The sequence below is a fragment of the Plectropomus leopardus genome, chromosome 3 (assembly GCF_008729295.1).
Source record: "Plectropomus leopardus isolate mb chromosome 3, YSFRI_Pleo_2.0, whole genome shotgun sequence".
Lineage (NCBI taxonomy): Eukaryota > Metazoa > Chordata > Actinopteri > Perciformes > Serranidae > Plectropomus > Plectropomus leopardus.
In genome coordinates, this window is record NC_056465.1 from 22246730 (window position 1) to 22263600 (window position 16871).

The following is a 16871-nucleotide window of genomic DNA, read 5'->3' on the forward strand; positions in this document are numbered from 1 at the left end:
TGACTGTGTCTGTGTGATCCAGACAGGTGACGGGCATACAGGGAAAAACAACAAGCCTTCTCCTCCTCCTTTAATGAAGCATTTAAATGTGCAGAATGCCAATTCTAACGCTCGTAACAGTTTAATGCACATCTACATTATGTACACCTTATTTATACTATGATTATTATTTTGAAAGGCCAGCACTATCTGCTATCTTAAGGTCACAGTTAGAAATTGCGTTTTCAGCCTAGAAAAGTTACAAAAAATATGGTTGAATTTTGAAACGAAATGAAAAGACTGACAATAAAAACTAAATACAATGTTTGTTTTTTCTCTTTATAGTTCTCAGAAAAAAAGTATAGTTTTGGTATCATATACTAAAGACCTTAATACAATGAAGTTATAAAAATCTGGTACTTTTTTTTTTTTTTTTTTACATCTTAAGTCATGTAAAACTAGTAACGTGTCATTAGTGCCATAACTTTTTCATACGGCGCATACTGCTAACATGAACAAAGATCTTTGGACTCACACAAACATGCAGAAATCATGTAGTGTTTCTTCACTATCGAGACACGTGGCCGCTCCTTCCAGAAAGCGAAACGCTCCTCCACTATCAGGCAGTCTGTCCCTTTGTGCTCCCTGTGTCACTGAGCACTAAATGGCTAATTAAGAACAGCAGCTTGAGGAAAACTCTTTCCTTACGTTTCATTAGAAACAACTGCAGAAAATGAACCAAAGAAAGGCAGAGGAGAAGAGATGGAGAGAGGAGTGAGTGTGGAAGCAGCCTGAACGGAGACTCTTTTACACGCCAATTAAGAGGCCGGGCTGGCTGAGTGTTTTTGTTTGGTTGTGGGTGCAGGCCAACAGCACGCTCCATTGAGCGCCTCCATCCTTAATACTGTCATTTTCTCTCTCTCTTAGCCTCTTCTAGCTTGGCCACTTGCCACTCTGGCAAAAGTGAGAGTGTGTGCGTGTGTGTGGTTTTTGAGTGTGTGTCTGTGTGTGTACCTGGGAGCCACACTTGAAACTTGACTTGTTTGTTTTGCTCTGTTTATTTTGCTTTGCCCAACCCCTTCTCTTCCCCTCCTGGCCTCCTCATCTGGCCCTCATCTCATCCACACCAACTGTCCACTTGATAGCATGAGAAACAAAACTCTTGATGGAAATGTCATTGGTGACAAAATTTCCATTACCAAAGCAGCCATGAATACCATCCGAGTATTGAGTTATGATTAAAATCATAGCGATACATATCATATCATAGCGTTTGAGGGCAACATATATAGACTTTAAAGGAACAGTTCAGCATTTAAAAAATGAGTTGCTTACTCTGTTGTTCTGAGTCAGAAGATCAATATCATTCACATGTCTGCTAGGAACCATTTATCTTAGTTTAGCATAAGCACTCAGAAAAAAAACATATTATAATCTTTACAAAAAAAAAATGTGGTCATGGGGTTATGCACAGGACTTTTTCATAGCCAATACCAGTGAGTCCCTGCAGTCTTTACAGTCTTTAAAATACAAAATTTCCTCTTTGAAAGAATTTGCTCCAATTCTGAGCACATGTCCTGGTACTTTTATGTAAATCTGTTGCTGGGACACAGCTATAAAATAAATAAATTAACCTAAACACAACGAGAACAAAGATACCGACTTGATTGGGCACACTAACACTGCTCGAGCGACCAATAGCTCTCTTCACGTACATGTGGGCATTGTTTAAGGCAGACAAAAAACCCTGTCATTACATACGGCGTCTTCAGCATGTTTTCTAACTGCTTAGTCGTGCTGGTGTTTTTAGATCAAACAGTTGTAAGGACTCATTAAGAGGAAGTGTCCAGTGGGGAGCTCCCCGAGAACCACAGACCTTCAATAGGATCACTGAAATGATGAACTGGAAGCCAACCAGCTGTTGGTATAGCAGCACCACTTTTGCTTAAAAAAGTCAAACTCTATATGTATTTCCATTGTCATAAATATGCCTGGTCCTTTTGTTTGCATTTTTTCCATATTTATTATTTCTATTTATTTTGTTAAGAGCCTTGTTTGTGTTGTCAGTTTAAGCATGTGATGGGTTTTTAAAACTGGCAGTTGCCAACGCTGCACTGGCTATGTTTGACCACGTATGACGTCTGGACCAATTACCGTACATGTACTTGTGCTGGGAGCGTACCTACTCTGAAATAGGAGCTAAAAAAAAAACTCCCATAAAACAGCGTTCTAAGAACTTCGATTGTTCTTGCAGTGTGGTCTCGAGAACTATGAAGAAGTCCCTCTGGTCTGAAACGCCTATAGGATACTGACTGTCACATATTTTTTACCGTTCACAGAGTGCAGCTGTAGCTCCATGGATATAAAGTTGCAGCTCTTGAGAATTACATAAAGTACAATACAACATAATGTGTTGTTTTTAATTCTCCTTACACTCTCTTAAACTTGCCCAACCCATCCTGTGCGCTCTGCTTTTACAAAAGCTTGAAGTTAGCTGACATTTAAACATCCATATAACAAAATTAAATTCCCATTCCCAGTAGAAGGGCCTGTTCAAAGCTGGGCAGTCCGACCCGTGTTCAACTCTGGTCTGGAGGAGGGTCACAAAGCCATGCCGAATGACGCACATTGACCCATTTAGATCGACCGCCGGTGTAGGTTTAACCTGTGTGACTGTGACGGTCTCAAAGTTGTATGTGTAATGGAGAGAGGGTATTCTCCCACCGTGGCTTTTGTCACTGGGAAGTGAAGCTGTGACTCTGTACGCTGGTGTGCGTTTTTGTGCCTGAAAACAATCGCAGCAAACAACAAAGCACGTAGGCGCAGGCGTAGTGAACTTTGACCCGAAAAGCTTTCTCTGCTCCTGCTTGTGCGAGTGTGTTTTTGTGTGAGTTGTGTAAGCGCAGTGCTGGCTTGTGTCTACGAGGCTGAACACAGTGTGCCAGGCCTCAGCAACAGACAGAGCCTTATCTAAACAGGAGATCGACTGTTTGCTCCCATTCCCTCTTTCTCTCATCTGTGGATATTACCCTTACTTCCTTTCTATCTGTACTTTTCTCTCTCTTTACCTCTCATTTGTTAATCCAGTCCTCGCTCTTGTGTGCTTGCTTTCCGACTAGCAATCTGCCTTTGTATGCGTCTACCATCCATCTGGCCCTCCTCTGTAAATAGAGCCTTGTCTCCTCTGGAACTTTCTTTTTATTTATTTGCATTTAACCAACTCTCTTTGGCAATGTATTTTATTTTAACACCATTTACTAAGGTGCTTCCGATAAAACAAACCTCGATCCTAATGTTAAAAGGCCATTTATTGTATGTAAATGTTTTTGGGGTTTTTTTTTTTCAGTTTGATGAGAGGTGAACTTCTTTCATCTGAAAACAAACATTCAAGAAAGAGCTGAAGACAGAAAGCAACTGGTTTTCATTGTATTAGCCAAACTAGTCCTACACAAGCCAACATTTTTAATACTGAAGTTAGCACTAGGGTTGTCACAATAACTGCAATATTACATTAGAACGCAACTGCCACTACCTCTATGTTCTTGTTTTTTCTTTTATTTATAAGAGCGCCAGTTATTTACACTCCGCTACCAATGCCAGCAGCTTGATGAAGCTCAAAGCATCTATTCTGCCCTGAGTGCTGCATGTTTGCCATTGTTGTCTAATTGCAGAGAATTAACAAAAATTAGACTTTGGGTAAAATGCTGCCGTTTTCTCACTGTTGCTTTTTACCCAGCTATCCAATCACAGAGGGAGAGGGGCAGGACAAATACCACTAAAGGCCGTGACACACCAAGCCGACTGTCCGCCGACCGCCCACGTTAGGCTGACAGCAAGCGTCTGTGGCCCTTTTTGCTATAGTTTGTCCCGCTACATTGGCCCTCGCCGACCCTTGTCGGCTTTTTTCCCGCCGATTCAGCATGTTGAATTGGCAGCAGTGACTGTGGAACCTGTCATTAAATGAAATCACTCCTGATTGGCCGTTCAGCTCAGCGCACGCCCAGAGAAACAGAAGAAACTAGCGTCATGGGGGTCTTCTGGCATCCCATTTTGAATGACTATTACAGATGACCGTTGTCTGCTGGTATGGAAGGGTATTTCATCTCCCGCAGGCTCAGAACATGTGCAACTTTCTGGTTGAGACACAGCGGCGTGACAGCGGGTGACAGAGCAGAGGGCTTTCATCGCCGCCAGCTCTCTGATATTGGCTTGGTGTGCCTCAAGACCAACCGTCACATCTCTGAACAACAGCAGTGACGGGGGGGGGGGGGAATTGATACTGAACCCATGTAGTTCAGTGCCTCCGTTCCTTCTCGCTAACGTGCTTTTGTATCCACAGATATTATCTTTCATAGCAAACAGACATGACCAAAACATCTCAGCTGAAAAAAAAAAGCTGTGTCCCTTATTTCGCCTAATTGCCTCTCTATGTTCTGCATATAACAATTTAATTGTTAAACTGTGTCATCCTTGCCATTTAAAAAGCTACAATATATGCATAATAATAGTCAATCAAAAAAGTTTATTTACATAGCACTCATTTTAGGATAAATGAGGAAAATTAGCAAAAACACAAAAAAATGGGGTAATACCACATATCATGCCGCCGAGCCTCTTTTAATCACAGAGACAGCCCTAGTTGGCAGAACCTTTTTTTGTCATTTTACTCTTCCTAAATGCATTATATGCATATGTGTGTGTATGTGCAGAGGTTGTATCCACATGCCTACACATCCAGTCTGTCTCATTTAAATCGGGTGCCAGCGATCCATGAACCCAACTGATCTCAGATCTGACAAGCTTCCCTTTCTCTTCATTTTCCTGCCATCTGGTATTTCAACACCAGCAGCAAAGATTTTTTTTTTATAGTTGTGATCCTTGACAGAGAAATAATTATTTTCACTCTCTGTTTTCCTAAGGGATATCCGTGCGCAGGGTCAGCTGCAGAATGGCACATGTGGAAGTGGTAGGAATTCACAGCTCAAAGACATTTCAACTGAATCAGTCCACAGAAAACAACTTAAGATTTAAGGACTCCACTGTAATAAAGGTTTGATGCCGTGAAAAAGAGGCCCCTTTGTCATATGCTGAGAATTTCTGATGCCCTTCTCTACGGCACAACACGTCCTTGATCAAAATGCACTCTACTGCTGTCCAAAGGAAAACAAGCAACCACCAACATTCAATCAAGCAACGAAGCCACAGTGACTGCAGACAGCTTGTAAAAGCTAAGAAAATTGCAGCCTGAGTGCATTTGACAAAGCGTACTACTGGACTGACCTCCACAGCTGAACAGCTACCTGCACAACGTCGTTAATATTAGGGAGGCACATACACACGAAATACATGTGTGCGACACAGAGAAAACCGCACTGGGCAATGAACGTCAGATCTCATACACTCTCCAGGCTGTTTGGATTGCCAACAAGTTACTTAAGGGCCGTGCACATTTAAACATGACATGTCTTGGTTCTCTCTCTCTCTCTCACACACACACACACACACACACACACACACACAGTGGTTTTCCTGCTTGTAAGGAGCATGTGTAAGATCAGAGGAATGCAGGCTCTCCCTTGGCTCTTACCTAAGGCAACTGGAACCCTGTAAAAACACAACAAAAACAACCCCACAGTTTCCCCTCACACATAAACTTTAATGCTCCATCTAATGTTCCTCCGCCCTGCACCCGCATCTTTGGTGCACACATGTGTGTATGTGTGCATCCAAGTTCGACCAACTGTGAGTTTTCATTCACAGAAGCTCTAATTAAAGATCTGAGAGTTTCCTAACACTACCACCCAGCACGTGTTTCACTGTATATCACTTCACAAGCACCCAAGCGAAACAACACAGCTCTCTTTCTTGATGTTCACATTTCACATCTTCTTATCTCATGTGGGACTGAAACACGCCTGCGTAACAATAACTTGCATGAAAAAAACTTACTGCAAATATAATTGTTCCTACTGTTTAGTTAAAATTGCTGTCACGCTAATTATATTTGTCTAGTATTCACAGCACTGATTTAAGAAAAGCATTAGTTTGGCTGCTAGGCTAAAAACATGCGGAACTGTGGCTCTCACCACCAGTGGGGACATGCACGTAAGCACACATATATCAAACACACACAGAAACTCACAAGCATTTACAGTAAGTGTAAACATTTCAGCCCTATGTGTAGCCTAAGTGCATGTGCACACACACGCACACGCACGCATGCACGCACAGACACACACACTCTCAAACTCCCCCTGCTGCGGGGGCAGACAGCCATTGCATCATGTTCTAGAAATGGCTCCTGCTTTGACACACAGCTCTTGACTAAACTGGAGTTTGTCACGTGACACAGAGCACAGCGTCATACCTGCTCCCCTGGCCTATCCGAAGCAACGGAGACATGAACGCACATGTACAACAGGTTGTTTGATGTACTGTACACCCACTGCTGTTTATAAGCCGACATTCTTTTTTAATGGTCGGGGAGTTTGTCTTTGAAATCCAGGGCTCGTAGTTATCACATTTTTCAGATTTAAACTTATGAACGCTCAACATGAGAAAAGTTCTTGAAGTAGCATTTAGTACCAGGCAGTGGATATGTATGAAAATAGGGGGCAAAAAGGAAAAGTGGTACTATATCAAATGTTAAACTCAAATGCCAGTATTAGGCAGAAATAACCGAAACTTCTGAATTGTATATTGTTTCAGTAAATTTACAATTTATTATGAGCAACCAGATGTGTGGTCATCTCTGTCTCTTTACTGCAATCATATAAGATCTACTTTTAACCAACTTAAGAGACCTTCGGGGCTCTCTTAAAATTAAGAGTATTTTTAAGAAGTTTTGATACAAATCTTCAGGAGAAATCAGGAGAAAGAAGAGAAAGTTTCTCAACACTTGGAGCCCTGGAAGTGTCATTGCTTCTCATCTATACTGCTAAAAATTGCTGTTTTGACCTCACCATTGAAACAAATTGAAAGCCGGTCACCTTGTCTAAGCCAAAAGGCAATGTGTGTGTGTATGTGTGTGCGCAGAGACAGAAACTGAGACACAAAGAGAGCTATGTCCTGTATTACTTTCCCGACAGTGAGACCTGGCAGAAAATCGAGGAGCCAACATTATATGCGGGCTGCAACAGTCGATGTTAAAAGTATAAACATGGCCGAGGTCGTTATGCTTTGAACGCTTTCTGTCAGACACAGAGACAGAAGAGAAAAAACAACACAAGCTATAATCGCCTTCAAAAAATAATAAGCATCCTCTCTGTGTGTCTTACAATAGAAGCCATTCTCTGTGTTTATGGTAGAAGAGGAAAGACTGACTGACTGACTGGCCGACACACTGGCAGCTGGCTGCAGCACCAAGCAAAGCCGCAGCTTGTTTCTACCGAAAGGAGAGAAAATCTGTACAATTTCTAACAAACAAGTGTACTATACTGTTTATTCCTGTCCATCAACTCTCTTCGCTCAAACCCTCGTTCTTGCATTGCATTTTTTTCCCCATAATGCCTACCTTTGAGCTTACACTACCCTGACTCAACAATGCAGTTGAGTCATTTCACACATCAAGCAGATCCCGAGCCTGTAATTACACATCACTTGCCCACAATGCTCCAGTCAATGAATGCTAATCACAGGAAGTCTGCGACCCCTGGCTTCTGATATTAGGAGCAACCCTTCGCATCATGAAAATCATTACATAAACCATTTGGAATGAAAACATCAGTCGTCTCAATTGATTTCTGGGAGGAAAAAAAAATCTCCAGTGCATTTTCTCATTATGTGTCTCAATGGACCACTTTACAATGAACAGCGTGATGGATTCTGGAAAGGTGCTATCGTATCATGTCTGCACACAATGGCCAGTCAATATGGAGATTTTCTTCTGCTCCAAACACACATGTGCAGGGTTTATTTTTATATGAGGAGTATCAGGATTGCTTTAAACACCTGACACATAGTGACCCCTCAGGATAATTTGACAACTGCTGGGGAGTCAGTTAGTTAGCTGTGGGCTACAACTTGAACCCCGTGTTTTACCCTTGATTAATTTACAATTTGACAAGTTAGAACCAAGCCAAATTAGCTATTAGCAGTTCCTGTTTGCGAGGATGTACAGTAATCTATGAAAGCACTACTCTGATACTGAAGAAAACTTGCTTCTAAGGCAAGTTCTGGCGTCTTCATCTATGACTTCTAAGCAGATTGATGGACGGTTATTTAGGATGGACTTCAGGGATAATGAGATCCTCACTGAGTCACATTGACAGGGTCTGCACACCTTTTCACTGATGAATTTTCAAAACTTTTCCATAAGTTTTCCGTAATATTTAATCTCATTTACATGAATTTGACATGTGATTTAAAATGGGTGACCTATAAAACGATATGGCCCATAAGTATTTAAGACCCACTTCCCAGGCATTTGTGGCCATTTAAAGGACTGGAAAACAGTTTTTCACATATCATAACTCTTCCAGAAATGTCATGACCGTGGGAACACTACACCGAATCTACAAATATAGGAGCGTATTAGAAAAAAAAAAAAAAAAAAAAACAATTAGATGTCCACTGTTAAAAGCATATTAACACACATATACACTTACTTCTCTGGCAGTGGTTCTGTGACCAGCATCGCCCCCTGAAGTGTCCGTTGATGGTGTTCTGCGGGCAGATGGTCTGACCTTGGGCCGTGCCGGGACATACATCTCCACACTCTCTGTCGTTCTTATTGGCAACGATGAAGTTGTCCTCCACCGAGTCCAGGATCTTGGACCAGTCAAGGGTGGCCAGGTAGCACAGGTCTGGATTCTTCTCGATCCTCACGGCGCCCCGCGTGATATTCATGAGGCTGTGCAGACCCACCTCCTTCAGCTGCAGCATCTCGTAAATCACAAGAGCATAGTTGAAGAAGAGGTTGTTTCCGCGGATCACCGTCAGGTTGGGGAAGAGATCGCCGAGGGCCTCAAGGCCGTAGACCCTGAACAGCAGCACATAGTCAGTCACCACTCGTAGCTTTGGGTAGCTGAGACCTCGGAAGTCCTCAGCCTTGGTCTTAAACATGAGCAAAATCTTCAGGTGGCCCTCGATGATGGTGCAGTTCTCCAACGACTGGAGGTTGGTCACATTGTTCCGGATGTCCTTGCTCTGGCAGACTGGAAGGACAAAGAGGGAGGGAGATGTGAGAAAAAAATAATGAGCCATTCATAAAACACAAGTTCTGAAATATATTTTATCCAAGAATTTTGTTTATGTTTACTATAGTTAAGTTGAGCTTTGCCCTGCCTCTCATTTATTCATTACAGCACGGAGCTGCCCAGTAAAAACACAGATCTGCTAATACGCTTTTATGATAGACACCTTGTTCCAGAGCACATCAGCAAATGTGTATTTACACTCAGCTGTCCGGTTATTAGGAACACCTCGCTAAAAGTAATGCAATTTAATACAACAGACCTGAAATAAATTCTGCCTTCTGGAAGATCGTAACTTTCATTTTTGTTAAAACTTTTACCCTGCATTCATAACTTGTCAAAATAATGAAAAAAAATGCTCCTGGGAAACAACTCGGAAAGTCTGCAAAATTGTTGATACACAAGTTGCTGTGTTGATGTCATAGTATTTGCAGAAACATAACGGATGAAAGTAATATTCAGTTCATGGTAACTGGTATTTTTTATTAATTTACATATTGCATATCGACTTTTTGCTTACATGTAATTTCCTTATGTGGTAATAGGTTTAATAAATTCAATGATATGCTGAGTTAGCTAGCAGCTAATTTGCATCTGTCGTCTCTGGGCAGGTGAACAAAAAAAAAAGACACTAAACAGCAAGTATCCTCAACTACCTATAACAGGACAATACATAAAATAAAACAACAATTTTTTTAGTAAATAAAATGTTAGTAAATTGTCTGGAATGTCAAAATTAGCAGCAAATCCACAGAAATGAGAAGATGGTGTCAGAGTGTGTTCTGTTCTTGAAAAGTGCCTTCATGATTAACCGACCATAATGGCAGAAATAAGTGGTTATTTTACTATCACTTGACTTGCTATTTATTGACTCGTTGTTTCAGCATACTTAATTGACGAGAGCACATCACAGCATGAATGGAGAGACACGTCATTCCCTACAGTGGCTTGCAGTAACAGGCCAAACAGGCAAAAAAAAAGAGTCCTCATCGATTCACAACAGTATCAAAACAAGCAGATATGAACATCAACGGATCCTTCTTTTTCCCATTTAAGCCATGAAACCACCAGTGATCTGCATTAAGTAGAGCAGAGCCATTCATGAAACAGCCTTGCTAAAGTCCCCTTTACAATCTGACTGGCCGCAAGTGCTCTTTTCCTCCCTCTCTCTCACTCTCTCGCTCTCTCTCACACACACACACACACACACAGTCTCTCCTCTCATTGGCTCCAGCATTATTTCTCCAGAGAGGAAATTACTGTATGGCACTGTCTGATCTGAATGAAGTGGACATGAAGGGGTTAACAGAAATGAAGCCTGGAAGCAAAATGCTTATCCATGCTCATTCATACTCTTTAGCTGCTGCACACTGGCACACACACAAGCCCACATTTGGACCGGCGAATGCATGCACACACTTACTCGCACACACTTACTCACACACACATCAGAGGAGAGGAGAATTCATTAGGGGACAGTTACTTACAGAGATGTACAGAGAGAAAAGACACGCTGCTGCGGCTTGCTACAAACGAGAAGACGCACATTTCTAACATATTCCTCACGAGTTAAAGGAAGAAGGAGGGAAGAATAATAATATGAGAGATTGTTTCTATTGTTACCATTATATGAGCCAGCTCAACAATTTTAATTTTATCTGTCACAAAATAATATTTTAGTTCCCAAGAAGAAGAGCGACAACACTGCCGACACATGATCTGGTGTCAAAGCTGTGCAACCCTTAAAAACATCAAGAATGGTCATACACGTCAGGTGGGATGTTTCTCTGGTAGATCATCCCAAAAATATGAACAGGCTTGTCCATCAACACCTAGTCAAAGCGCGTGCCAGCTCATTTGCTGTTTAAAATGGAAGAGATATGATTTACTGCTTGATGCGGCAACGCAACGATTGATGTTTGAACACGGTGTTAAAATTAGAGGTACATTTGCATAAATGCACACATAAATTCTGCGGTGTTGACACACCCATTTACTCTCAGTTAACATACCCATTAAGCACACTGGTACTGTCAAGACATATTTTTTCACATGACTTAACCATGCACGTACCGAATCAACCACACAAGCAGCCGTAACAGCCAAAAACAGATGGTTATGGACAATAACCAACATGTGCAAAGATTGGATTTATATGCAGTTTGTTAATGAAATGTTTCCACTACGAGACACAAACACTAGACTACTTCTCGCAGTCATATATTGGATTAAGACTGCTGAAAAAGAAGGCTGAATAAGATGCAAATAAAAGCAACAAAAACTGTCCAAATAAGCAGGAAATTCATATTCAGCTTTAAATACATTTTGTTAATCAAATGTGAATATCTGTAATCAGTATGTGTTCAATACGTGAAAACAAAAATACTGAAAAGGGGCCTGAGCTTGTGCACGTAGTGTAAAATGGCCTCTAATCACAAAAACGATCTAATAGTCTCCATGTAGTCTGCTGCTTTCAAATCAATACTACAGACACACACCTGCTAATCACACTCTATCTGTAAGTGTCTTCCATGCATTTTAATGGTGTGAACCCCATCTGCTCACCACCTTTTGATATTCTCCCCATTTACTACGCACAACCCCCACTACCACTTTACACACACACAAACACAAAAATCAATCACACTACAACATGCATCTTAAAAAAGAAAAAAAGTATATTGCTGTTGACTGCTTGGTTTTATTGAACTGTTATTGACCGTCATCATTTCCCAGGTGTAAGCTACCTATTAACTTCCCATTCTGTTAATGGTTAGCGAGACAAACGTCAACAGTCCAGGTACAAACTCTGACCAGCAGCACATCAATGGAACGGTTTAAGCGACTTCTTGTAATGGACAGGAGCCAATAAAGCCTGTAATCACTACACTGCCAAATAAAACCATGTTGTTTACTACGACACCAACATTATAGGGATGAGTTATTCAGGCATGGAATATGTCAGAGTGGAAAAAGTCAAACTAAGATATCGAATCCCTGAACATATTTTGTTAATTAACAGCATTAACCCTTTGAAACCTGAGCAATTGTAGGGGAAAAAAATCCTGAAAATGATCATCAAAAAATGAAAAATAAATCCAAAACAAACAAGAAAATGACCTGAAAAATAATAATGACTCTATGACATCATTTTAAATAAATACTTATGACAATTCTAAATATATTCATAGTCATAGTAAACTTAAATCTTTCTCAAGGGGAAGCTTATGTGTTTATACAAGTTGAATTTGAATATAGTTTCCTGGATATTTTTCCCAACCTTTTTTTAAAATAATTTTCCAAATCTACTAAATCTTGCAATTTGCGGGACATTTCTTGCTAAGTTGCTGATTGCCTTCTGTCATTCAAATGCAAATATCCATAATCAATATTACATCAGTTCTTTTTTTCCCCATGTTTCTAAATGAAATAAAAACCAATTTGCTCAGGTTCAAAGCTTTAAATACTTGTGAAAGGTGTGTGAACACAACACAAGCAAAGTGATGTTAATCCAGGTTTCAAAGGGTTAAAGGAAAATGTCTATATCAAGAAAAGAAAATGAATCTGAAATATTTATTTAAAGCATTACAGTGTTTCACATTAATAGTAAGAGTACACATAAATTATTTCTTGAGGTATTTTCGTCAATGTGTCTGAGAACCTCAAATAAATAACTCAAGATAAAATTCCTCTATGTATCATAAAACCTGAGGAGAAACATACATGTGATAACAAGACTGGATGTCAAAATCTTGTTATTTGCTTTTGTAGGACGACTAACAAAAGAGTAACATAGGCAGGTATGTTGATAACAGTTATCGTATTTGACATAGTGACAAAACGTTGCCGATAAAAGGAATTGTGCTGGTGTGCTATTAAACAGTAGCTGTCAACTTTACTCCTCTATACACATGCGCAGCCGTGCTGTTGATTATTCAGTTTTAAACTGGTCCTCCAGTAGCTGACCAGACATCCAAATATGTTCGTATTTGTCCGGGCGACCCACCAGTAACTTGAGGACAGTACTGAGACCAAAACCAGAGAAAGGTCAGGAAAGGTCACAACATCACCACAACTCAATAATTAAAGGCAACAGTTGTCCATAGCAACATGTTAGCAGCAGTGCACCCAAACTTCACTGGAAAGACACTCGTCGACATTTTTAAAACGAAATAAAAGTGCATCAGAGTGTATCAAAGTATTTCCAAAGACAATGAAATGATCTCACATCAGATATAGGTGATTCCAGATTTAACTTGACACAAATCCACCAAATTAACTGTTTTATCCCCATTTCTAAAACAACGCAGCAGAGCTTCAGCTCAGATGGAGCCACCAATTTTCTGAAAGTTTAGACTATATGACTATAGATATATGATATATATAGGCCTGCACGATTAAGTGTTTATTTGCCAACTATTTAATTAATCGCAAACTAATTTGAAAATGGATGAGTAAATTTTGGGTTTAAAAAAAAAAGAAAAAAAAGTACATTTTTCTGATTCGAGCTTCTTAAATGTGAATATTTTCTGTTTTTTCCTTCCTCTGTGACAGTAAACTAAACATCTTTGGACTGTGGAAAAAATAAGACATTTGAGGACATCATCTTGGGATTTGGGAAACAACAACATTTTTCACCATTTTATAGAGCCAATAACTAATTGGTTAATAGACAAAATAATTGACAGATTTATGCAATTAATGCAATTGTTGCAGCCCTAGATTAAAGTCATGTAAATGCATTGAGTTGCAAGTTGAAACAACATTGGACAAAACAAAAAGCGATATTCTACAAAAAATATGTGAAAAGCAGTTTTCTGACGTTTTATAGACCAAACAACTAATCCATTAATCCAGCAAATAATTAAAAGATTAATCAACCATGAAAATAGTCATTGGTTGCAGCATTGAAAAAAGACAAAATAAATTAGAAATAAAATATGCATCTAAAATCAAATAAAGCACTTCCCACTTTTCGTTACCCTGACAGTACATTTTTAGCACTGAGAAAAATCAACACTTTCATTTAACTGTAACAAATAGGCCAAAACAGCAACAGGTGGGCACTGTAAGGTCATTACAGATCCTCCATCACCATGCACTGAAATTATTTGGATCATTTCAAAAACAAATAAAAAAAAAACCCCACTAGTTTGAATTTTAAAAAAAACATTTGAGTATTCAAATGTGTCGACATTAATGCAGACGTGGCCAAAGCCGGCTCAACTTTGCACACTTCTGCCTGCAGCCAGCCGTGCCAAAAACAACTCATAAAATAAGACAATAAATCCATTTCAGCTGTTATGCATCTCATCAGATAAGGCAGTCTGAAACAACAACAGCTACTCGTTCACACTAGCTAGCCACTTTGCCCCGGCCGCACCCTCTTTATTAGACACATTCTGTATCAGAAACCAAAACACAAAAACACACTTCTTCCCGCACTATGTGGCAGTTGGTGTTATTCCCAGTGATAACAGCAACCTTACACCTCTCTGCCCCTCCTGCCTTATCTCCTGGACACATCAAACAGGCCTACAGGCCACCCACTCGCTGTCAGCCTGCAGCACTAACCGGATACCTATTGTGCAACACGACAACATAACAAACTACATTACGCAACAGCAACAGGGCCAGGGTGCAGCTCACCTCTGCCCACAATGATCTTCAAGAAAACAGAGAGGACACAAACATGACCTTTACACATGAATGTATTTTTCATATTGCAGGTAAGAAAAGTTACTGGGAATGAGGTCTTTCTCTTCAGACAGCGTGCTGACAGGCTAGCGCATATGTCACGTCTCCTGTTGGAGAAGCTTTATTGACACAAAGAAATGTTAGTGGGCCATGAGGGGAAGCAGTACACGGTGCCGCTGGGAGCTCCCTCCGCAAAATGGAGTCTTGTTTTCGACTGACAGGAAAGAGAGAAGGGGGGAGGAGGAGGGAGAGTAAAGGAGTGGAGGAAGGGTTGTTATGCAGTCAGGGGTTGGCTGCGAGAGCCACTGTGTCTTTAAAATAATGAGCCATCTCCTCCCTCTCTCCTCCCAGGTTTAGGAGCAGGGGGACAGGAGAGGCAAAGAGCGCGAATAGGGAGTCAGAGGGAAAAGGGTCGTGGGCAAAAAAGGAGGGTGGAAAAAGGGGTGAGGGGGGTTGGGGAAATTATAGGAGGGGAGTGAGCGGGGTGAAAGTGTAACCTGAGCCCAGGCAGGAACGCAGGGTGACGTAAGGGACCTACAGGACGGTTGGTGATCACATGCATGAATGGAGGGCCGCTATGGACCACTGTTACATGACGAGCTACATGCACACACAGCCTCACAGGGGGGAGAGAGAAGGGGGGGGGGGTCGCTACCTAAAGGCCATTAACACAACAAAAAGCAATGTTCACCTAAAATATAAACAGAGTTCCTACAGCTTAGGGCAAATTAAATTTAATCATTTAAGACTTTTTTATGCCACTTAAAATAAAACTTAAGACCAATTTTACAATAACAAAGATTGAATAAAAAACATTTTACGTTACTGTAACATAAAACATTACATTTTTGGTCCAGTAAAAAAGTTAGATCTGGGAAACACCTAGCATTTATTACTGAGTTTTTATTACAGATTTTGTGTTTTTTTACTCTGTATGTGGGAATCCCTGCTTTAATTCCCATTATGACAAGTTTAAGAAGTGGGATTCAGTTAATTATTTTAAAAAAAAAAGGATGTTTCTAAGTATTTTGAGATTTTACAATGCAACCTCAGAAAAAAAGCCATTCATAAAATCCTACTTCCCACGTCTTAGCATTTTCAAGACTTTTGAAAGAATGATTCGATATTCAATAACAATTAAGGCTTTAATTTTAGATTTATGAATTCAATGCCCTAAGACTTTTTAAGGATCCGTGGAGACCCTGAAACACTCAACAAAATGAACTTACGACTGGATGTATAAGCGGAGAACATGAGACGAAAAACTGGCCACCTGCTGCACAATTTTTCATTTTTTTTGTCATCTAAAGACAGAAAACTGTCAAACAAAATGCCTTGAACTGCTGTTTTAATTTACATTTTGACTTCCATAAACACAGCTTCTTATAAAAACAACCTGGTAGACACTGCGTAGGTGGGGGGGTTTGGTGGACAATGACCGTGACCCCTCTAAAGCCCACCCTCCCACTGAGGACCACCCATAAGCAGACAGCTTGGTGCTCTCACTGGCTGTACAGGAGCTCTTAATTACAATCAGCCGCTAATGAGCCCGCGGGGCAGCGGAGGGGGGGCTAGGTCTGTATCGGAGCGGAGAATGGAATAACAGAGCACAGACTGGAACGTACTGTACCATACTGTGGATCTCTATAGGAGAGAAATGTGGGCCATCCACCCGCCTTCCCTGTCTGTTTGACACTTAATTTGGCAGCAGGAATGAGAAGAGGAGGAGGAAGTAGGGAGGTATAGCGGGGTGTCAGACAAACAGAAACAGCAGAGGAAAAAGCCTGGAGATGGAGCGAGGTGGATGAGTTTAAGTCCTCAATGTGAGATTAACAAATTCCTTTTTTAAAATTTTACAGAGACATGTTGGGGAACAGCATCCTCGGAAATGTCACTTCTCTTGGTAACACGTCTAAAAAGATAACATCTAGACATTTGTCAGTGTGTGCCGCTTGAATAGTTATGAGGTCTTTTCACACATTCGTGTTATAAGAGTAAATG

General features: G+C 40.6%; 1 protein-coding gene across 1 annotated transcript in view; it reads right to left on the reverse strand.

Annotated features, from left to right (window-relative positions):
• The window catches only part of insrb (insulin receptor b), a 103751-nt gene that overhangs the window by 64089 nt on the left and 22791 nt on the right, over window positions 1–16871 (reverse strand). The window contains exon 2 of the mRNA XM_042516744.1: window positions 8586–9134. Coding sequence (XP_042372678.1) covers window positions 8586–9134 — 549 coding nt within the window. The remainder of the gene's footprint in view (window positions 1–8585; window positions 9135–16871) is intronic.